The 23,149-nt window shown below is 33.1% G+C and overlaps 3 protein-coding genes across 3 annotated transcripts; 1 reads left to right on the plus strand and 2 right to left on the minus strand.

The window, feature by feature from the left end:
* The first annotated feature begins 357 nt into the window (after positions 1 to 357).
* Positions 358 to 5,173, plus strand: LOTGIDRAFT_235183 (hypothetical protein). Its single transcript, XM_009064202.1, has 8 exons — positions 358 to 432; positions 1,191 to 1,359; positions 1,596 to 1,689; positions 2,144 to 2,295; positions 2,806 to 2,922; positions 3,386 to 3,466; positions 4,258 to 4,425; positions 4,963 to 5,173. Exons 2-8 carry the CDS (start codon positions 1,280 to 1,282, stop codon positions 5,060 to 5,062), a joined length of 792 nt encoding a protein of 263 aa, XP_009062450.1. The 5' UTR covers positions 358 to 432; positions 1,191 to 1,279; the 3' UTR covers positions 5,063 to 5,173.
* A 552-nt stretch (positions 5,174 to 5,725) lies between these two features.
* Positions 5,726 to 12,159, minus strand: LOTGIDRAFT_194600 (hypothetical protein). The gene is made up of 5 exons (XM_009064203.1): positions 11,998 to 12,159; positions 11,247 to 11,302; positions 10,932 to 11,038; positions 9,075 to 10,156; positions 5,726 to 8,952 (listed from the first exon to the last, which is right to left on the minus strand). The coding sequence occupies exons 1-4, from the start codon at positions 12,053 to 12,055 to the stop codon at positions 9,994 to 9,996; spliced, it is 384 nt and encodes a 127-aa protein (XP_009062451.1). The 5' UTR covers positions 12,056 to 12,159; the 3' UTR covers positions 5,726 to 8,952; positions 9,075 to 9,993.
* A 9,961-nt stretch (positions 12,160 to 22,120) lies between these two features.
* Positions 22,121 to 22,750, minus strand: LOTGIDRAFT_166758 (hypothetical protein; the record flags this gene model as incomplete). Its single annotated transcript, XM_009064204.1, has 2 exons — positions 22,121 to 22,276; positions 22,604 to 22,750. 2 exons carry the CDS (start codon positions 22,748 to 22,750, stop codon positions 22,121 to 22,123), a joined length of 303 nt encoding a protein of 100 aa, XP_009062452.1.
* Between the last annotated feature and the right edge of the window lie 399 nt (positions 22,751 to 23,149).

Raw genomic sequence — 23,149 nt, forward strand, 5'->3', positions numbered from 1 at the left:
TCAACTTTGACACAAAATTGATGAGTCGTTTCGTACTGTATTTCTGTTAGGTCGTTTCATAACATCAATGTGTTTTATAATAAATATCCTGAAAAGTAACAAATTTGAACTTTGGAACTTTTGAAATTTTCACATCAAAGATTAATTGATGACATTTTTGTGAGAGAAATAGTGAACCATATGAAAAAATAAATGCACAAAAAATAAAAAAAATTTTGAATCGAATCGTCTTTTTATGTAATAATGACCTTGACATCTATTTCGATAGTTTTGTATGTCAAGACTTCAGTGTCCACTGTGAAACCAATACAAGTATCAGTCTGGATAATGAGGTCTATGTTTTTGTAAAAGGTCATGGAAATGGTCGACATGTCAGAAACTGGAAAGTGAATTTTGAAGCCTGTTTGAGATCTGTTAAGTTCGGTCATCTTGGTAAGCGTTGATACAGTTTCTATATGTGAAATTGCAATGGATAGGTTCGATGAGACAATGAATTTATGTCTTTTATAGCCAGAAAGTATTAGATCTAGTACGAATTTTTCCATGTCAAATCGGTGGGTCTTAATCTAATCACACACACAGATGTGGGAAAATAAAAAAAAAAATGAAGGAAGGGAAGGCATAGCCTAGTTTTAAACTTGGTGACACTAACCCAGTCTCTGCCTGACTATCTAGAAACTGTCAAACAGCCTTTGATTCGTAAAGATGTGATTGTGGGCAAGGTGAGAGTAAATTACTCTAGATCAGTGTTTGGCAAGACTTGAAGAGTAAAGAGTTTCAAAAAAAGTTCAAATCGCCACAACAACACTACAATAATTTCTTTCATAAAGTGCAGGCCTACTGCATGAGTCAGGTAAACAGAAATACACCATGTAAAGCAAACTTTTATATTCTATATAAGCTTGAAAAATAACACAAGGGAACGACTTATGATATAACACTTTTCCTTAATACAAAGTCAAAGTACAAACACAATCTACACAGGTCGTCTTCAGATGAAATGAGGAAAGAAGGGGTAGACATGACAATACATTGCTAAAAGGGAAGCAATAGGGTAGGTAATAACATGATAATAACAGAATAATAACAAATAACAAACAATAAACTAATCAATTAACAATAACTTAAATTAATAAGTGATCTCTGGTTTTATATATCATTCAAATCTTTTTTTTTTTTCTGAATTGCAGTAAATATCCACCACTCAAGAGATATAATGGTGAATTATCAAGGACCTAACGTGTGTTAATTTTGAATTGATCAGAAACAGCTGGGCAAAATGATTATATTTAGTTTGAATAGTTTTCTCAGTAGAAAGATAATTTCTACATCAACCGTTTTTTACAACAATTTTAGAGGGTATGTATAGATTTTTTTTAATTTGTGTTGGCAAGTTTTCTCGAGTTAAAGGGACAGGTTGGCTATTTTTTTTTTTTTTGGAGTTGATTTAAGTCTTGAATATATGTAAATAGTCTTCAGAAGTACTAGAAATGTACAAAATTGCATAGTTCCTTCAGAAGTATCTCAAACTAGGAATTTCACAGATAAATTTCAACAAGCTTGAATGTTTCTCAAAATTAAAATAATATTTTCAGATATGCCTCAGCTTCTCATTATGAAGTTCTCGGGGTGAAGAAAAATGCCTCTCAAGAAGAAATTAAAAATGCCTTTTATGCCAAATCAAGAAAGGTAGGTAGAAATCACCTTTCTATTCATGGGTTTTTATTTTTGTTATAATATAAAGAAATGCTGGAAAGAATTTTGTTTTTTAAATGAATTTAAAGATGTCAGAAGATTGCATAAACTCCGAGTAACAACATGTTTCAGGTTCTGTTTTAGTTGTCAGAAGATCGCATAAACTCCGAGTAACAACATGTTTCAGGTTCTGTTTTAGTTGTCAGAAGATCGCATAAACTCCGAGTAACAACATGTTTCAGGTTCTGTTTTAGTTGTCAGAAGATCGCATAAACTCTGAGTAACAACATGTTTCAGGTTCTGTTTTAGTTGTCAGAAGATCGCATAAACTCTAAGTAACAACATTTTTCAGGTTCTGTTTTAGTTGTCAGACGATCGCATAAACTCTGAGTAACAACATGTTTCAGGTTCTGTTTTAGTTTTGATGGATATTTTCAATCTGTTTTAGTTACATCCAGATAAACATAATAATGATCCGAAGAAACATGGTCAGTTTGTAAAGATTAGTGAAGCGTATACCACATTGAGTAGTCGAGAAGGGAGATGGGAATATGATACAGGTATGCCGTACGGTGTACCAAAACCAGTTTATTATAAAATGTAAGTTAACTGGTTGAAATTTTCAATTTTGCGTATTCTAAAAGTTTAAATTAATAAATCACCAAACTAGGTCAAACTTCTTAATTAACAATTAGAACTCTCTGTTTTTAATTAACCCTTTTAAAATAAATTCAGTTTGATCAAGTAGATACATAGATATAAATAACATACTTTAGAAATATTTTCAGGTATAATTTAAATGTAAAATAATAAAGTGAAAAATAATCTGATGTAAAACTCCAATTCATTTCGAGACAGGAAGATCATATAACAGACAACACAAGGGAATATATTATTATATAACTCACTTCATTAATAACAAAGTACACAACATTTTTACACATGTTGTCATTAGATGATATTTATCTAAGCATTTTATCTGATGATAACACGTGTAAATTGTGTTGAAACATTAAGTACTTTGTTATTAAAGAAGTGTGTTATACCATCATATATTCTCTTGTGTTTGTTGTTATTCATTGACTCATTGTGCGTGTATTATAATGATAGGAGAACTCCAACTCAACCAGAAGACAGTGAGTTCAACAATTATACCTTCAGACTAGCTGTCTTGTGTCCCATTGGTTTAGTTATATTTACTTATTTATTATATTTTGATATTTTACGGTAAGTTTTATTTTTAATTAATCTGATTGATTAGGACTAGGAGAATGTATCTTGGTATTTTTTCTATATAGGGTTTGAAACCTGACACGTGGCCATCAAGTTTTTATATTCGATAGGATTTAAACCCACGGCACCACAAAGCAGAAGACAATCTTAACTCCCCATCGACTGAGCTATTCTAATGCCACAATAAGACAGTGTTTCAACTCAGAATTAGAGAGAAATGATCACGTAAAACAATTGAGTCAAGCCCACGATTCTAAAAAAATCCAGCAATAAGAATTTGTCGTAAGAGTGGAATTTTACAGTGAAAAATATCAAACTCAGAACAAATTTAATGGTAAGAATTTTGTTTTCTGAAACAAGGCCCTGAAGATCACACAGCATTAAGCTGTAAGAAACAACATGTTTCAGGTTCTGTATTAATATTTCTATTTAATAGTTGATATTGTATAATTTTCAGAACGGCACCACGTTTTGATGATGGTGATAGATTTTTACAGAAAGTTTATGATAATAATGATGAATATGTTAATATGAATAAGTATGTTCAATATTTTATCTAAATCTTAGAGAAAGCAAATAATAATTTCACCGAGGACCAGCTGGTAGAACATATATTTTTGTTAAATCATTACCAAGAGGATTGGCCAAGGAATAGCCGGTTGACAGGATCCTTGTGAATCTAAAAGCTTAAGAAACCAGTAGACAAGATCCTTGTGAACCCTAAAGCTTAAGAAACCAGTAGACAAGATCCTTGTGAACCTAAGAGCTTAAGAGACCAGTAGACAAGATCCTTGTGAACCTAAAAGCTTAAGAAACCAGTAGACAAGATCCTTGTGAACCTAAGAGCTTAAGAAACTGATAGACAAGATCCTTGTGAACCTAAAAGCTTAAGAAACCGATAGACAAGATCCTTGTGAACCTAGAGCTTAAGAAACCGATAGACAAGATCCTTGTGAACCTAAGAGCTTAAGAAACCGATAGACAAGATCCTTGTGAACCTAAAAGCTTAAGAAACCGATAGACAAGATCCTTGTGAACCTAAGAGCTTAAGAAACTGATAGACAAGATCCTTGTGAACCTAAAAGCTTAAGAAACCGATAGACAAGATCCTTGTGAACCTAAGAGCTTAAGAAACCGATAGACAAGATCCTTGTGAAACTAAGAGCTTAAGAAACCGACTTGTAGAAAGAATCCTATAAAACGTAAATTGTTATCCTGGTAAAATCATTACCAAGGGGGGTTTGATCATGGACAAACATGTAGACAGATCGTCAAGTACTAGCCTAATGAAATATGATTTTTTTTCAAATTGAAATTTGATATTTACAGGTTTTACTGGTCATTAGATTTAAAAACTCAGATATCTCTGGATGTTTTACCTGATAAAGAGTTTACGGAAGCAGTCCGGGCAATGTACCAGTCGTCTGAACAATGTCAGAAAGATTTGGCTAAGAAAGCTGCTAAAGAAGAAAGAAAGAAGAATTATGTCTCTGTGTAGTAAGTAGAAAGATTTCTTGGTTAACTTTTCCTTCCTACACGATTTTGAAAACTGCTTAAAGAGATTGTAAAGAGGTTTTATGTTTATCCAAACCAGACTTACAGGGAAATGGCCATGTGTTAAAAGGTTCTTAACTTTTCATGTATATCAGGGACACTGATAGCATCAAATTACATCATTCCTATTTTCAATCAGATGTCAGTGGTTCCTGCAATTCCATTAGAACTAAATGCCTTATGTGATACAAGCATATTTTGCAATTAGTGACGTCATAAAACATTTAGTGGAATTGCAGGAACCACAGACATCTGACTGAAAATTGGAATGGTGTAACATGAAAAATTTAGAAAACCTGTTTACAATACATAATTGTCTAGAATGATTATCAGAAATGGACAGTCTTAAACGACATATACTCAGGTATAGGGAACGCGAGGAAAGTTGCTCCTTTCTTCATCAGCTTTGCCAATTTTTAATTTTTTTTCAAAACTCAAAGGACACAGTGCCATGATATTCTGTTATTGTTTTTTTCCCAGCAAGATCGATGCCAGACCAAAGAGTGTCAGGGATGCAGAAGCTGCCCTGAAGGCCCAAAAAACTCAAGAAGTAGAACAACTTACTCAAACCAAGAGTTAGGAAATTAAACTATAAATGAAAGTTTGAAGAAGTTGAAATTAATACATGATAAAAAATAGTGAGAAAGTTTATAGTGAGCTTGTCTGTGATCAGAGACAGTAATATTATGTTGTGTGGTCTACACAGTGAGGTGTTAATATATAACTGAACATAGAAGGGCTGGAGAAATGGGTTTAAATAAGGATAAACTAGTGGGGAAAAAAAATTAATTTCCTAGTTTGAGATATATTACAAGGGATAAGGCAATTTTCGTTCATTTTTCTAATACTTCTGAAGACTATTTACATAAATTCAAGGCTCAAATCAACCCCGAAAATAGTGAACCATGACCTTTAAAGAAACAAGTATAATGTAGATCAGTGAACAGGCTATGTTCCTTTCAGTTTCAAGTTTGGTATAAACAAAATAAGTATAAACAATAATAATAATGTCCGTAGCATCCCTTGTGTTTAATTTGTGTTCACACCATTCCAAGAGTAGTGCTTTTAAAAAGGAATACAGGCAAACTGATTAATCTACAAATCTGGATATTTCGTTTAGTATTTCTTCATCAAGGGAGGCAACTTATTCCATGATGTAACTGAAGTGGTTTGCTTCAGATACAGCAGATTTCAAGATTTTTGTCGTCACGTGTGCCTGTTCTTCCACAACAAGATTATTGCGTTGCCAACAGGATATTTTAATATTTGTTGCCGATTATTTTATCGTCTGCCAGACAGAGCATCATCATCCAATCAGATTCATTTTCCTTTCAAGTACATGATCCCCACGTGATTATCGACATTGTGGAAAATGACCGACTGGAGATTTTTTGTCTCCTGGTGTGCCTGCAGTCGGTCAACTGAAGTAGTCTACCAAGACTGTGAAGTGTCTGCGGCTTAAATCACTGAGATACTTTGTCAATTTTGAGGTATTTTTTCTGTAGAAAGGAATTTTTTTGGGGATTGGGTTTTGTCTGTGATTCTCGAAGAATATCTGAAATATAAAAAGCATCCTTGTTGTATCACTGACTTTATAATGTTTTATTAAATGAGATTAACAATATCTCAGGAACATTTCTCTTGAAAGCATTTTATTTTACATCATTTTGAAACCAACATGTGTTAGAACAGATAGACCATCATATATATTTTTGATTGTAATTTTGAATTGATATCTTAATCCTTTAAACCCTGAGTGTAATAAAATATAACATCATATACCCTGAACTCCAAGTAATAAAAGTAAAAGCGTATGACGTTAATGTTGTATGACGTCACTTAGTAACAGCCGGTAAACTGGCCGCTAGGGTTTAAAGGGTTAATATATGATATATGTATAAAATTTTCGTATTATCTTGATTTATCCTGTGAAAGAAATAATGTAACAGTTAAACAAAGATATTTTTATGCTCATTAAAGGTCCGATCCAAATCATAAACCCAGGCAATCCATTTTATTTGAGGAAGGAATCAACTGAAGGACAAACAAGGAGATATCAGAGTAGCTCAAGATAATGCCCTCTACACTTGTTACAGTGTCGTTACGTTATCAATCTAATATCATCTTTACAATATCAAACTATTACGAACTGTGTCTTATACCTTGACTGTAATAGTCACCTTTCTTGTATCACAGAATCCATATATTTGATTGAATTGTACACCAGTGAATACAGCCAATCAGAGTCCAATAGATGGACTGTGATTGGCTATAAAAACTAACGTGCAATCTAATCAAATCACTGCATTTACAAACTTTCATAAAACAAGAAAAGTTACCATTGTAGTCGAGGCGAAAGTACAAAGTTCGTAATAGCTTGATATTATGAAGATGATAGTACCTTTGCAAAGAATCTATTCAGTATTGCTCTTAAATAAATTAATGAGAAGAATCCAGACAGTGATGGGTGCTGATGTGACAGACACGAGAGATTAAAATAATTTCATCCACAACACATTCTGTACATTGAGAATATTTATTTACAATATTTTTATAAGAAATTTACTTTATCACAGTGGTTTAGATGTCTTGGTTGAAAATTAAAAAGGAAATTTTCTAGACTTTTCTTGTGTATCAAGGATACTTATAGCTTCTATTTAATTCATTCTTGTTTTCTGTATGGGTCTAATGTGCCTTTGTATAGCTTCTATTTACACTATCTGTAATTTCATGCCAGGCATCTGAGGTTCCTGCAATTCTAGAAAGACTTGACTATAATTACTTTCAATGTCATTCTCTGGAATAACAGGAACATTGTTGGATCAGAATTCAGAATAGTGCAAATACAGACCACATTGATGCTATTAGCATCCCTGATACACATAAATAGGCTTGAAAACCTCTTTTATAAATCTTAAACATTGGTTCATACAACCCAAGAACTGGAAGAACAAGGCTAGAAAACTAACAGTGTATAACTTTGTATCACAATTCTAATGTCAAGGCAACTGATGGTCAAATTAAAGGCACAATGTATTACTAATTACAGTGAAAAATTTCAAAAAGAGGTCTATATTGCAAGAATAATTTTCACTCTCAGAATATTTACAAATAAACACAAACAATAATTATACATAAATAACAGACACGATGGCAGAAAAAAACTAGTGCAATATTTCAGACAAAAAATAATTTAAATTATTAAAGAAAAAAATATCAAAAGTAACAAAGAAAATTCTGCGTCCCTCTTAGATATGCGGAAACATAATTTGGTCCCTTTAACAGAAATTGAGACTGTCTTTATATAATTAATGCCATTGAAGATTATCTTAAAGAGATTGTAAAGAGAAGTTTTTCATGTGTATCAGAGACAAAGCACAGACGTCATGAAAATTTGAATGATGTAAATTGATACTATCTGTGTTCCTGATACACAAAACTCTTTACAATCAATTAAACAGTTATCTTAATATAATGTTAAACTTTAATATATTTTGTTACTAAATAGTATGTATTATAATAAGTATAATATTTAGACAGTTAGCAATATTTTGGCAAATTTAAAGCACCGTATTCACAACCCCTTAAGATTTGATTTAAGCAGAATACAACATAGGAAATATTTCACAAAATCACAACAAACAACATTCATTTATCCAGACAATACTTTAATCTGATTGGTCAATATAAATAAATTCAGCTAATTGACCAATCAGATTTATGAGTATTATTTATCAAAGTTTTGATCAGAAATCAAGAATTTCCCCTTGAAAAAGTAATAATATACATCAAAGTGGAATATTAATAAATACAATACAAGTTATTGCTATAGAACTGGGAGATATTGGACACAGTTTTAATTGTGGAAGTTAATCTGCTTCAGATACAGATCTAGATGTTTTGTTTCATGTTTCTCTACAGGTTTATACACTTCTCGTCCATGATCTAACAATCGTCTTCTCTTAATCAAGTTCACTTGATTTCGTCCCATGTCATAATTGTTGTCTTAAAAGTGGTAAGATGCAGAAAAGTAGGACGTAAAACTCCATTCATTTCATTTCATTTAAAAGTGGTAAGAAACAAATCATTAAACAAAGCGGTTCTATTAACAAAATATCTCATTAAGAGTAATTGAACATATTAATAAATATCATAGAAATACTCGTATAGAGTCAGGATAGAAATATTATAACATAATCTCAAAAAACATGTTGATACACAGAGTTTCACGCTATGTGATCTTCAGACAACCATAACAGAACCTGAAACATGTTGATACACAGAGTTTCACACAATGTGATCTTTAGACAACCATAACAGAACCTGAAACATGTTGTTACTCGAGAATTTCATGCTATGTGATCTTCAGACAACCATAACGGAACCCGAAACATGTTGTTACTCGAGAATTTCATGCTATGTGATCTTCAGACAACTAAAACAGAACCTGAAACATGTTGTTACTCGGAATTTCACGCTATGTGATCTTCAGACAAATGGAACAAAGCCTGAAACATGTTGTTACTCAGAGTTTCACGCTATGTCATCTTCAGACAACCAAAACAGAACCTGAAACATGTTGTTACTCAGAGTTTCACGCAATGTGATCTTCAGACAACTGAGTTGGGATATATAGTTGGAGCATTCGATTGGTTGAATATCAAATGACACAGAACACGAGATGCATAACAATATTGGACAGATTATGGATGGCAAGTGGATACCTGCAATCAACAAAATATGAAACACCTAAATTTACATTTTGGTCACCCAACCTTAAATTGCTTGGACTTCAACAGAAGTAAGCATATGCATTTTTTAATATTCATATTTTCATAAAATTCTGATGAAATTTCATGAAAGTGTCTTACCCTATAAATTCTCGGAGATATAGTCATCTATATAGTTTGTTTCCATGGATATATCTCAATTTCAACTATGGGTATATTATAAACAGTGAGTTACTCTTCAGAATGAAAATTTGATATACAGTTTGTATGCAATTAATGAAAAGTGACTATGGAAAGACCCTTTTACAGGTATATCCTATTTAACAAAAATCTGTACAAACAAGACACTTCGGTCAATCAAAAATCTCGTCCAAAATATGACAAAAATCAAGGTAGTATAATAGTGGACTCCTTTAAACCATCAGGTGATTCAAAAAGAATGAGCATGGTCTGCTTCACTACTACAATGGTTTCATAACCAATTTGACTCAATTAATTGCAGACAAACCAGATGTCAAATTCTAAAAATGATAATGAAAGTTGAAATTGAGTTCTATCAGGTAGTTATGGGAACGTAAAAATAAAATCTACATGAAGTCAATTTTGATCAAAATGAAGTAAACATCCTAGTATTTTCTTAGACACACAGGTCCAGACAGATAGACATCTCCATTTCATTTAAATTTCTAAATATTTAGATGACTATATCTTCAATTTACGCTGTAGGTGTAGTCCGAGTTTAAATACATTGTAAACAAGTTAGTGACCAGATAATTCAATATTAACAACCGAACATTTCCTGGGAAGCATACGTCATATACAGAAAGCCATCATCATCTCTCTCATCTCTATATATCTCAGCCATCATGGACGACATACTAGATATACTTTTATTATTTACAATTAAATAAAACGCTTGGTTGGCATTTAAGGACATTCTGTTTCTGAAATTATAATATATATCAATTATGAAATGAAGTATCATTTTATTCCTGATGAGGTGTGAGAACCAGATAGAAACTTTGTAAAGGTATCCACCCCTAATTATTATTTAATTTTTCTATAACTTGTGTTTTTAATGTGTCAGGAATATATTACACAATTCGATATAGGATGTTTATAACACATTGTGTCACAATCAACTTGTTAGCTACCCATCACCTGTTTCTCTAATTAGCTGATAATTAATCAATATAGAGAACTATAGAAACAACAGGACGACAGTCTTTCTACTTTACTGCACTCAGGCCTAATTTTCACCCAATTAAAGATATTTTTACTCATAATTTCTACACACAAAATAAAAACTTCTTCATAGTCTTTAGGGCCGAGTCTTTTTCTCTGTCATAAAAAATATAAAATATTTCTCAAGCTTGAATGATGTCTACTGACAATCTGTATTAGAGGTATGAAAGGCTAAACCCAGATCGACTCTCGATAGCACTGGCATAAGAATTTTTCTTATCTTGACAAGGATTTGAACACGCAGCACCTTATCACCTGGCAGATGACAATCCATCTCGCTATCATGGGCCAACTTTAACCCTTTGAACACCGAGTGTGAATCAGATAAAACGTCCAAATAATAGAACTTGAAGCCTCTAATGTGATGTGGTGTCATTTGGAAATGGCCGCTTTACTGGCCAATCAGGTATACTGTCATTATTTTCAAGATATCATTACATTTTATATTTGGATTTCTCCAAACTGTCTACTTACCTAATAATTGTAACAAATTGAGACATTGAAAGTTCCTGGGGGACGAGAAATTTTGTTTTATCCAGAATGGGTAACTGTTTTTCTTTATGATATCTTTCTACTATAACCTACAACAAAACAACAAATAAATATTTTCAAAAGTGGAAATTGAAGCAGTTATCAAAACTGTCAAAGTTGAATAAATCTTTAGTCCATTAAGTAGGCCTCCTGTCTGGGTTTCAGAATCGTTATTTTCCCTTTTTTTTCTTGGATTGAAACATCATCTCCCAATAATTACTAAATAACATTAAGTCTTAACAGTTTCTAAGAACTTACAGGAATTTTGGTGGGGAATTTTGATCTGATTCCACCAACTTCTTCTTTTCTTGTGGCTAAAAAATACAAATAAAATGTTGTGACATAGGTTTATACAGAATTATTATTCTGTTCAATTTCTTGATTAGGTCAGAGCACAGGCATCTGTTTCTATCAATAGTCGACCATCTCTATTATAGAGAGAGTCGACTATCGGTAAAAACAGATGCCTGTGGGTCAGAGATATAAAATTTGGCAGACATTTAGAAGCAGAGAGCACATACTGATAAGTAAATAAAAAAGTTCATAACATTTCAACACAATTTACGCAAGCCTGACATTTATGGGGAAAGATCTTAACAGTCAGTAGACCTCTACTTTATTTTGGTATTATCAAATACTGCAGACATAAGTCAACTCTTTGTGTCCAGATGATCCTAAATCAAATGATGTAAAGTTACTTGACAGATTAAGCTACCTTTTATCTTTTTTTTAAAGAAAAAAAATCAGGTGACATTTTGTCACAAAAACTGTCAAAAGTGAACAAATTTTACAATTAAAATAAAAACTACAGGATAGTATAGTATCTGTTATCATCTGACCCATTTGTCACCCTAATTTAGCTCAGTTAACTATTTTGTTGATTCAATTTGCCAGACGATGGCTTACTTTAAATGTAAGGGGGTGTCCATTTTCATCATGAATGGGCTTCAACTTAAAAGAAAAAAAATGACACATTTAGGGCCATGTTTTGTGAAAAACAAGGACTTACCGAAGCTTTTCCTTTGTTTAAAAGTTTTCCCCAGGCTTTCCTGAAGTTCCGACTTCATTTTGGACGAAATTTTTCAAACAGACGTAAAAAAATAAGAGCGAAATTCAGACAGACTTCGCTTAAGAGTGATAACTTCTCCAATGTTTTGGTCTAACATCTGACGTCACATCCACAACATGTGACTAGAGTTCAAGGTTGGGGTCAAGAGTTCAAACCAAAATGAAAGTAGAGCGATTTGTTAAATGATAAATGAGCGCACATATCGTATTTGCTCTCATCAAAACAACTCAAACTTTAAAGAACATAACACCATGTTTGTTGACTTCTTCAGCAGTTTTTTTATTTGCTTTTCCATGACATTTGCCATTTATTTTGGAATAAAAAGACAAGGGGGCAAGAGATATTTACCACGCGTGGAAAATAGCGAATATCCATTCAAACGGCAATATGCCACGCGTGGTAAAAAGTGAAAGCCTCACTTTATTGTCTAATCAGAACATCTGGACGCTTTTTGATGTCAGCACTGCATCACTGATATCCCATCCTATGCGGAAACAGACCTATTGGGTGTCTAGGTTTTCAGCCCCTACCTTGAGTTTCACACTGTGCGATCTTCAGACAACTAAAACAGAACCTGAAACATGTTGTTACTCAGAGACGCTATCTGATCATAAAACAACCAAAACAGAACCTGAAACATATTGTTACTCAGAGTTGCTATGCGATATTCAGACAACTAAAACAGAACCTGAAACATGTTGTTACTCAGAGTTGCTATGTGATCGTCAGACAACTGAAACAGAACCTGAAACATGTTGTTACTCAGAGTTGCTATGCGATATTCAGACAACTAAAACAGAACCTGAAACATGTTGTTACTCAGAGTTGCTATGTGATCGTCAGACAACTGAAACAGGACCTGAAACATGTTGTTATTCAGAGTTTCACCTATTGACTAGAAGAAGTATTTGTCCCAGTCTACACTTGGACAGATCAGATGGTTTATTAAAATAAGAAGACAACTATATAGTGATATATGATGATTATTATTATTATTATTATTATTATACAAATACATAGTTTAAAAGACCAGCTAGTAACAATATAATACATGAGATTAGAGAGAGAGTGTCATCCACACTCTGGGCAAGAGTACTGACACTTATGCTTGGTTTTAAACAGTAAAGAACTGTTCTAAACTCCAAAAAATAACCCTTAAAAAAGTCTGTCTGTGCTTTCGTAACATCACTTTATCTCAATATGTTACAACCAAAATTCTTTACAAAGAACCTAATGGCAGCTGTACTATAGTTAAATAAAAAAGCAAAGAGCAACAGTAATTTGAAATAAATTTCCTAAAAAATCCCAGATGACCTATGCACAAAGTGTGAATGACTTACCTCCCCTAATAACATTCAAATATAATATATAAGATTCTAGTTTTTACACTGAATTCTGTCTGGAACTGGCACCAGATATTGGTAAATCAATACAACATGATACGTAATGCTACAATACGTCTAGCACATCTTAGGATCATGTATCGATACAAAATGCTACAATACGTCTAGCACATCTTATGATTATGTATTGATACTAAATGCCACAATACATCTAGCACATCTTATGATCATGTATCGATACTAAAGCTACAATACGTCTAGCACATCTTAGGATCATGTATCGATACAAAATGCCACAATACGTCTAGCACATCTTATGATCATGTATCGATACTAAATACAATACATCTAGCACATCTTATGATCATGTATCGTTACTAAATACAATACGTCTAGCACATCTTAGGATCATGTATCGATACAAAATGCTACAATACGTCTAGCACATCTTAGGATCATGTATCGATACAAAATGCCACAATACGTCTAGCACATCTTATGATCATGTATCGATACAAAATGCTACAATATGTCTAGCACATCTTATGATTATGTATCGATACTAAATGCCACAATACGTCTAGCACATCTTATGATTATGTATTGATATTGTAGCAGGCATACCACAATATGTCTAGCACATCATGTATTGATACTGTAGCAGGAATACCACAATACGTCTAGCACATCATGTATCGATACTGTAGCAGGCATACCACAATACGTCTAGCACATCATGTATCGATACTGTAGCAGGCATACCACAATACGTCTAGCACATCATGTATTGATACTGTAGCAGGCATACCACAATACGTCTAGCACATCATGTATTGATACTGTAGCAGGCATACCACAATACGTCTAGCACATCATGTATTGATACTGTAGCAGGCATACCACAATACGTCTAGCACATCATGTATTGATACTGTAGCAGGCATACCACAATACGTCTAGCACATCATGTATCGATACTGTAGCAGGCATACCACAATACGTCTAGCACATCATGTATCGATACTGTAGCAGGCATACCACAATACCATTATTTCATGAAGAACAATTTACAAGGCTTTAAAATCAACCAATATTTTATTTACAGAAAGACAAAAGAAAAGTAACTTCTGAAAATACTGATAGAACTTACCAGACACTGTGGTCAATAAACTTATCAAATATTCTACTGTTATTTTTGTTGAATTATAAGTCTATTTAACACAGACTTTCTGTGACGTCTTTACAAAGTATATCAGTATTGGAAAATTTGATATATCATTATGACCTTTCTTTTGTCTTCCAGTAAATTTTATAATAATGAGACGAACAACTGTCCTGTATAAGTCGAGACGTTTCCCGACTGAATATTTACAAATCTTCAATACTTACAATATTCCATTCATATTCATTGAAAAAAACAAAAGTAATTAAGTGCAGTTATCACTTGTGAAATTTGTACCATGTTCGATACCTCTAATGATTATCGTGTTTACTGGGTTAATATTGTGAATTATCGTTCGATATCGGGGTTCTCTCGTTCTTACCACTTTGGAAAGTTGCGAAAAAGGAGAAATGACACTGATTTTCACAACTTCTACAACCTTCACCATTTGCAAAAATTAGCAGGAATTTCAACACCGTTAAAACCTCTTCATCCACCTTCGTTATAAAGTGGTGAATATTGCCAAAAGGTGTCCACTTTTGCACACAAGTTTCAGAAAGTTGTAAACACTATTTTCACAGCAGATATCAAACACAGCATTAGAAACAAGGAATAATGAAATAAAGAGAAGTAATTCAGCTAAAATAGGCATCAGAGATCGGACAAAATAAAAACCTACTAGTGTTTAAGATTCGTTGTGTATTTATACATTATTTTAACCAGTTATAATTCTTATAATAAAATAGAACTTAGATCTTCTGTCTACCAACAATTAATCTGATTTAAAAACAACTCTACATCAATCGCCATTTTCTCAAATCTTGACCCAAGTTGTTCTAGTTATCTGACAATCGATTGAAAAGTAGATTATAATTATAGTCTCAATTGTAATCTGATGTTTTTCTACCACAGTTGCTGTCTGGTGACGGTATTTCAACCAATCAAAGTGTGTCATGTAGAATTTGTTTTTTGAAAACATAACAAACAGAATAATACAACCTATATCGGTTTCCCACAATTTGTTATGTTATAAAGAGACAGGTTCTACATGACATACTTTGATTGGTTAAAAGGCATTCAAAAGAAAATTTCTACCAAAGTTTGTAGAAAAACTAGTCAGATTTCAATTGAGATGATAATTATAATCTTGTTTGACGACCACTTGAGGCTTTGTTATATACAATATAACATATATAGCACTATTTCAACATAACTTCACTTTCAACTTATCCTTCAAAACTTCAAAAAAATATGTTAATTCATCATAAGCATGAAAGACATTTACATAAAAAAAACCTTCAGCAAAAATTCCAACCTTGATTTTTGAAAAATTTGTGCGGAAGGAAAGAATGAAAATTACGATTAGACCTGACAAACATAGACTTTTACAAAATAAACATTGTTAAAACATAACAAACAGAGATACCTTTATTTACAGAATTTATACCAAATACTAGATCTAAATTTTAACACAGGCCAGTTTCTCTAAAACTTGACTTCAAGTACCCTTCTCACAAAATTTAACACAAATACAATCCAGGTCATGTATTCTGCAAACATTCTAGACGCTAGTATATCCTAGAAACAATGTTAGAAGTTAGGACATCCTAGTGCTAAGATCGATTCGAGAATACGTCACCAGATTTTAATAACTAGAGAAATCAGAGAAATTCGCTGTTTTTATAAAATCATGGGACTAAAGTTTAATATCATAACAATTCTTACCTCTTTTAAAAATCTTGATTAAATCTAAATTAATAAATTTAAAATTGTTGATTGATTATTAAAATTATGTGAAATCAAGTTTTAGAGATACAACCCCTTGATTCCATTTTAAACCAGAGTAAACCTTGTATAACACTGTATTATTATATTATATTATTACAAACAACAAGTCTGAAATACATTCAATATCATCTTTTACAATGTTTCTTACATATAGCTAGAAATCTGTTCTCAGCCATTTGTTATAACTTTAAAATTGCTCTGTTTTTAACAACACGCTAGAAATCTGATTGGTCTATATATATCTATAGTCAGATTATCCAATCACAGTAGACTACGTAGTTGGAACTACCATGTTTCTGACAACTAGCTAGAAATCTGATTGGTTAAATATATCACTGTTTTAAGAAATCACATATAACCCAAAACACTTCTTTATTAACAATGTACATAACATTTCAACACAATTTACACGTGTTGTCATCAGATGAAATGTAGAAAGGGGGTGTCACCCCTGGTTGAAGGAGAGAATAAATATTTATAAAAGAGAGTATAACAAAACTAATCAGATTTCTTAGTAGTGATCGTTTTTGATAATCATAAAGTTACGATATTTCACAAAACAAGGCCCTGAATTATAAAGTTACAAGTTATACCAGGTTCACTCTGTTTAAAATCGTTAGATCTTACCAATTAATTAAAATATTGAAGATAATTAACAATTAAAAACATGATATAATAAAAGATGAAAGATTGATACAATGTAATATTAATAGATATCATGATCTATAAACAATCTTAATATTAAAATAATCTTATTATATTCATCTTGTTTCTTAAATTATTCCGATTCCTTATTTTACTTTATTAACCTACAAATCTTAACTAATCAGGTTTTATTGTTGAAAATTTAACTAAAATAATTTCAATCTTCCAGTCATCTGATTGGTCAACCACTAAAATTAATTTTAAATTTAGTGATTGACCAATTAGATAATCAGATTTCATTTTCTGTGAAACAGTGACCTTCTGAAAATACTTTCCAAATACCCGAAATGCAGAAATTTGGTTTTCTCGAAACGATCTTAGCACTAGGACGTACCAAAAACAGTGTTAGAAATTAGGATCCTGGGACGTCCTAGCACTAAGATCTTTTCGAGAATACAGGGTCTGATTCATATATGTTTATATATAAACAGGACTGCCTGATGGGGGTTTGTAAAAGTAACATGAGGCCCTGGCATCAATCTATATCACCAGAATCTCTTGTAAAACCAGTCAATAGTAAGGGTATCTAATATACCCAAGTTTTTAACTCAAAATCACAATTTTTACAGTTAAAGTGGACTTTCTGATCGACCTGGATACCAATCATACCACAGGTGACTCCTTAAAAGTTCAATTATAAAAAAGGAGTCAGATAGACACTGTGAATGATAGAATTTAAGAGATTCTGAAATTCTAACAACTGGAAGCATCCAAAAAAACCAGTCGAAGGATTCCCCTGTTGATAAAGACCAATAAATTACCTATAACTATAAAATACTAATTTTGATTTAAATGCATGATATATAAAATGATATGAATAATCTACTCCACGACGATGATTTCTTATATAAAATCTGCCATTATTTCATAAACCCAAACCTTATTCTCAAAACTTCATGTAAAAACATTTTAGTGTTCCAGTCATCTGATTGGTCAATCACTAAAATTAATTTTATTGTTAGTTTATAGATAAAGTATCTTATCTAAGATAAAGATAGTTCTCTTGTTCCAGTCATCTGATTGGTCAAATTGATATCAATTTAGTTTTATTATCCAATCAGATTACTGTATTTCTTCAAATCCGGGTTTTATCTGAGGACAGATTTTGAGAATAAGGACCAGAAAATTTTCCTATAAAATTCTGATACAATGAGATATTTCAAAAATTAGATGAAACTTGAAAATCACCAATAGGGGCTGTATCCGTACACGATATAGAATCCCCATATCTGAAAAAACCTTACTATCAACATATACTGTCAGTGATATATTTCTCTGTAATATTTTTAACTACCAGGGTAGCTCTTTTGAGAAAGAGTGGTCTGCTCGTGTAAATAAAATTGAACTCTCCTGTTTAGGGACTATTTAACACTAGAAAAACACCAGGCCACATATTCTCGAAACAATCTTAGTGCTAGGATATCCTAGGTTCTTATCTTCTAACATTGATTCTAGGATATCCTAGGTTCTTATCTTCTAACATTGATTCTAGGATATCCTAGGTTCTTATCTTCTAACATTGATTCTAGGATATCCTAGTGCTAAGATCGTTTCGAGAATACGTGGCCTGTATTGCATTGTATTAGCACTGTTTAACCAGAAGACAGAATCTGTGTTGTCGTCTTGCCATGATGAAACTGATTGATATCAGAGATAACGAACATCAGTTAAAAACCATAATAATATCTTATTTCATTTCATTTCATCAATTGTTCCAATATTATAACATTATTCTTTCTTCTATATACTACAATATATAAATATAATTATTATACATAACATAACACTTGTTAAATATATACTTATTCAAACATTTTCTTTACTAACTGATAGAACTGGGGTTTTAATCTCGAAAACTTAAGATGAAAATTAAAATTTCCAGTCATCTGATTGGTCAATCACTAAAATTGATTTTAAATATAGTTCTATCATCCAATCAGATTACAGAATTTATTTAAATGTAGATTTTTATCTTAGTTTTTTAGAAAAGGTCTCTGAACTTTCAGAATTTGAATTAAAATCAGACATTGGTTGCCTCAAGAATTAATCTAAAACTTTCTGTGGCTGTTATTAGTCATATTTTGTTTAAAATGAATGGTGTTTTAAGAAGGACTGTCCTTCTCTTCTGTATCTGATTGGGAAAATTAAAAGCTAAAATCAAAAACTATGTATGATATTTCAAAAGTGCATGTGAATCCACATAAGAATAGGTTCTTGCAATGGGTGGGTACTAGTGGCAATGGGGGTGGGGGGTTTTTGGGGGTCAGGGCCTTCCCTTGGAAAAATTTTCTAACCTAGGAAGGCAGAATTTCATCTGAGATTTTTGCACTGAAAGTATAATGAATTTTTCATTTTTTCTGTCCTGAGGGCACCTGGCACTTAAATACACCACTTGGTCTGAAGAAAAGGAAAAGACAGAACTTACCTAGTTTATATGTTAAGATTGCCAGGAATATTCTACACTCATCCTACTAGAACCCAGACTGGTACGACTTCCGTGGAACGAAAATTGTTCAAAATACGGCATCTGTTCTTCCATTTCCTCGGCTACGGAAGGTAGATGGCTCTGTGTATGAACGGGTGACAATGTGACAGACTCTCCGGTAAACGTGTCGTCAAAATATCGTGTATCTGTTTCTGACGTAACTTGAGGTTTAAATGGAGGTTGAATCTATAAAAAAAGAGACAGTACATCTTAAAATATACTTATTTTCGTGATTAGAGAGAATCAAATAAGTAGCTTAGTCTGTAGTAAGTTGGATTGTCGTCTGCTAGGACAGTGGAATAGCTCAGTCAGTAGAGAGTTGAATTGGTGTCTGCTAGGACAGTGGAATAGCTTAGTCAGTATTGAGTTAGATTGTCGTCTGCTGGGTCAGTGGAATAGCTTAGTCAGTAGTGAGTTAGATTGTCGTCTGCTGGGACAGTGGAATAACTCAGTCAGTAGAGAGTTGAATTGGTGTCTGCTAGGACAGTGGAATAGCTCAGTCAGTAGTGAGTTGGATTGTCGTCTGCTAGGACAGTGGAATAGCTCAGTCTGTATTGAGTTGGATTGTCGTCTGCTAGGACAGTGGAATAGCTCAGTCAGTAGTGAGTTGGATTGTCGTCTGCTAGGACAGTGGAATAGCTCAGTCTGTATTGAGTTGGATTGTCGTCTGCTAGGACAGTGGAATAGCTCAGTCTGTATTGAGTTGGATTGTCGTCTGCTAGGACAGTGGAATAGCTCAGTCAGTAGCGAGTTAGATTGTCGTCTGCTAGGACAGTGGAATAGCTCAGTCAGTAGCGAGTTGGATTGTCGTCTGCTAGGACAGTGGAATAGCTCAGTCAGTAGCGAGTTAGATTGTCGTCTGCTAGGACAGTGGAATAGCTCAGTCAGTAGTGAGTTAGATTGTCGTCTGCTAGGACAGTGGAATAGCTCAGTCAGTAGTGAGTTGGATTGTCGTCTGCTAGGACAGTGGAATAGCTCAGTCAGTAGTGAGTTGGATTGTTGTCTGCTAGGACAGTGGAATAGCTGAGTCGGTAGCAAGATGGATTGTCGACTGCTAGGACAGTGGAATAGCTCAGTCTGTATTGAGTTGGATTGTCGACTGCTAGGACAGTGGAATAGCTCAGTCAGTAGCGAGTTAGATTGTCGTCTGCTAGGACAGTGGAGTAACTCAGTCAGTAGTGAGTTAGATTGTCGTCTGCTAGGACAGTGGAATAGCTCAGTCAGTAGCGAGTTAGATTGTCGACTGCTGGGACAGTGGAATAGCTCAGTCAGTAGTGAGTTGGATTGTCGTCTGCTAGGACAGTGGAGTAACTCAGTCAGTAGTGAGTTGGATTGTCGACTGCTAGGACAGTGGAATAGCTCAGTCAGTAGCGAGTTAGATTGTCGTCTGCAGGACGATTGGTGCCATTGGAATCCTCCTCAAGAAATATAGTTTTCTGATGCCACATCCAGTGCTTCTGTGAGTCAGTCTGGTGTCAAATTTCAACTTACCTTTTTGTCATACAGATCTTGCCAATTTAAGGAGACAAAAAAGGGATGAGCCATTATTTCTTGAACGTCTTTTTCACTTCCACCAAGTCTAAAATAAAATACTACATTTTAAAAATCAATATGGGACAACCATAAACTAAGAAACTTTGGATTTTTATGTTTTAAAAGCCAAACATTAGCAAAAACAAAATATTTAAAAACTTCATTGGTTATGTGAGTCAAAGAAAGGGTAGCCATGGTAACAAAGCTAAAGTTATTTCTAAATTTCAGTTTTGATAATATATATCAGTCACTTTTCTCCTTGTGATTTCAATTCTATAATACAATGTCTTTTTGGGTATTTCACTTAACAATAAATGAAATGAATGAGTTTTACATCCTATGTTTCTATTAGGACTAATGAAGACAAGCAACACCATGCATTGAACAATGAGAGAAATTTTGTCAGGACAGCAGCATTGGCCTACTCTTATTTTGCTTTCCAACTGTTGAGAGATCTTTAACGTGCACAGCCTGTAGCACACAAGCCCTTGGTTTATTTCCCATCCGAATGACAAGACCCTTTTTCCATGACAGCCTCACCTACCTCTGACAAACAAGGAATAGTGATTATGATAAAGACTTTAACATAAAACCAACTGACCTGTCTTTAGGAGATTTTACTAATAAACCACTCAATAATAATTTGGCCTCCTCTGATAGATTACGTGGGAATTTCACATTTTGTAATAAAATTAATTCAAATAGTACGTCATGATCACGATTATAGAACGGCAGACGTCCACACATCATCTCATACATAACTACACCCGTTCCCCACCAATCAACAGCTCTACCATAGTCATTGTCTTCTAATACCTACAGAACATCCATAAAACATATCAGCCAAAACATAGTTAATAGAATACTACCTCTTAGAATGAATATCAAATTTAAATTCTTTCTCCAACTTGATCAATAAGACTATATATTCAGAGAATCAAAACAACATACTGGCTAAACATTGGTAGCAGTTAATGAATTTCACATGAGGAAGTATATCAATCATAAATGAGTAAGTATGTCATAATGAAAAGTGGTATCAGGTGTCTAGAAGAGTAAATATAATGTACCTACCTCTGGAGCTAAATATTCAGGTGTACCACAGAATGTGTTGGTACTGGCCCCAAAAAACATCTCTTCCTTACATAACCCAAAATCTGCTATTTTTATATGACCATCTTTATCTAATAGGAGATTCTCTAACTGTAATCACAAAATATATCAAGTCAACCCTAAAAATATCATGTCAACCCCAAAAATATCATGTCAACCCCAAAAATATCAAGACAACCCCAAAAATATCATGTCAACCCCAAAAATATCATGTCAACCCCAAAAATATATCATGTCAACCCCAAAAATATCATGTCAACCCCACAAAACATTATTTCAAACCCAAAAACAGCATTATTACAAAACCAAAGATTGTTCTTCAATATATATAAATATATAAATATACCTGATATCAATATCTAGAGTTTTTGAAGATTTTGATGTTGAAATATATAATTTATAAAATATCATCCCTACCTTTAAGTCTCTATAAACAATATCATTTTGATGTAAATATCCTAACGCTGAGATAATTTCAGCTCCGTAAAAACGTGTTCTATCTTCAGAAAATACTCGTTCTCGAGATAAATGGAAAAATAATTCTCCTCCATTTACATATTCCATGACAAAACACAATCTATCAGCTGTTTGGAATGAATACTTTAATTGCTGTAAATATAAATAATAATATTTAGAGTTCAGGGCCTTGTTCTTTAAAAAATCTTTAATAATAAGATGTAAATGCCTAATTTAATTGAGAGATGAGCTGTTTAATAACAGTCAAATTTTTTTAAGAGTGTTATTAAGTTGAAAAATCTGGCTCTATTTCAGCCTCTTATAACTAATCCCCATAAAACAGAGCCTAGTTTTTCTGACTCTACTCTGGCCGACATCTGTCAAAATATCTATCAGAGGCTGGAATAGAGGTAGATGTTTTGGCTATCAGAGGCTGGAATAGAGGTAGATGTTTCGGTGTAAAATTATATGACAGGCTTGAAAACAATGTAGAAATGTCACTGCTGT

This window comes from Lottia gigantea (assembly GCF_000327385.1).
Source record: "Lottia gigantea unplaced genomic scaffold LOTGIsca_61, whole genome shotgun sequence".
In the NCBI taxonomy this organism is placed as follows: domain Eukaryota; kingdom Metazoa; phylum Mollusca; class Gastropoda; family Lottiidae; genus Lottia; species Lottia gigantea.

Excerpts from the sequence above, each read along its gene's own strand:
- LOTGIDRAFT_235183 (XM_009064202.1), top strand. The coding sequence starts at position 1,280 with ATGATTATATTTAGTTTGAATAGTTTTCTCAGTAGAAAGATAATTTCT. Across the intron at positions 1,360-1,595 it reads TTTTACAACAATTTTAGAGG|ATATGCCTCAGCTTCTCATT; the intron begins GTATGTATAGAT and ends TAATATTTTCAG. Across the intron at positions 2,296-2,805 it reads AAACCAGTTTATTATAAAAT|GAGAACTCCAACTCAACCAG; the intron begins GTAAGTTAACTG and ends TTATAATGATAG.
- LOTGIDRAFT_194600 (XM_009064203.1), bottom strand. The coding sequence starts at position 12,055 with ATGAAGTCGGAACTTCAGGAAAGCCTGGGGAAAACTTTTAAACAAAGG. Across the intron at positions 11,303-11,997 it reads TAAACAAAGGAAAAGCTTCG|CCACAAGAAAAGAAGAAGTT; the intron begins GTAAGTCCTTGT and ends TGTATTTTTTAG. Across the intron at positions 10,157-10,931 it reads CAATTTGTTACAATTATTAG|AAACAGAATGTCCTTAAATG; the intron begins GTAAGTAGACAG and ends TTATAATTTCAG.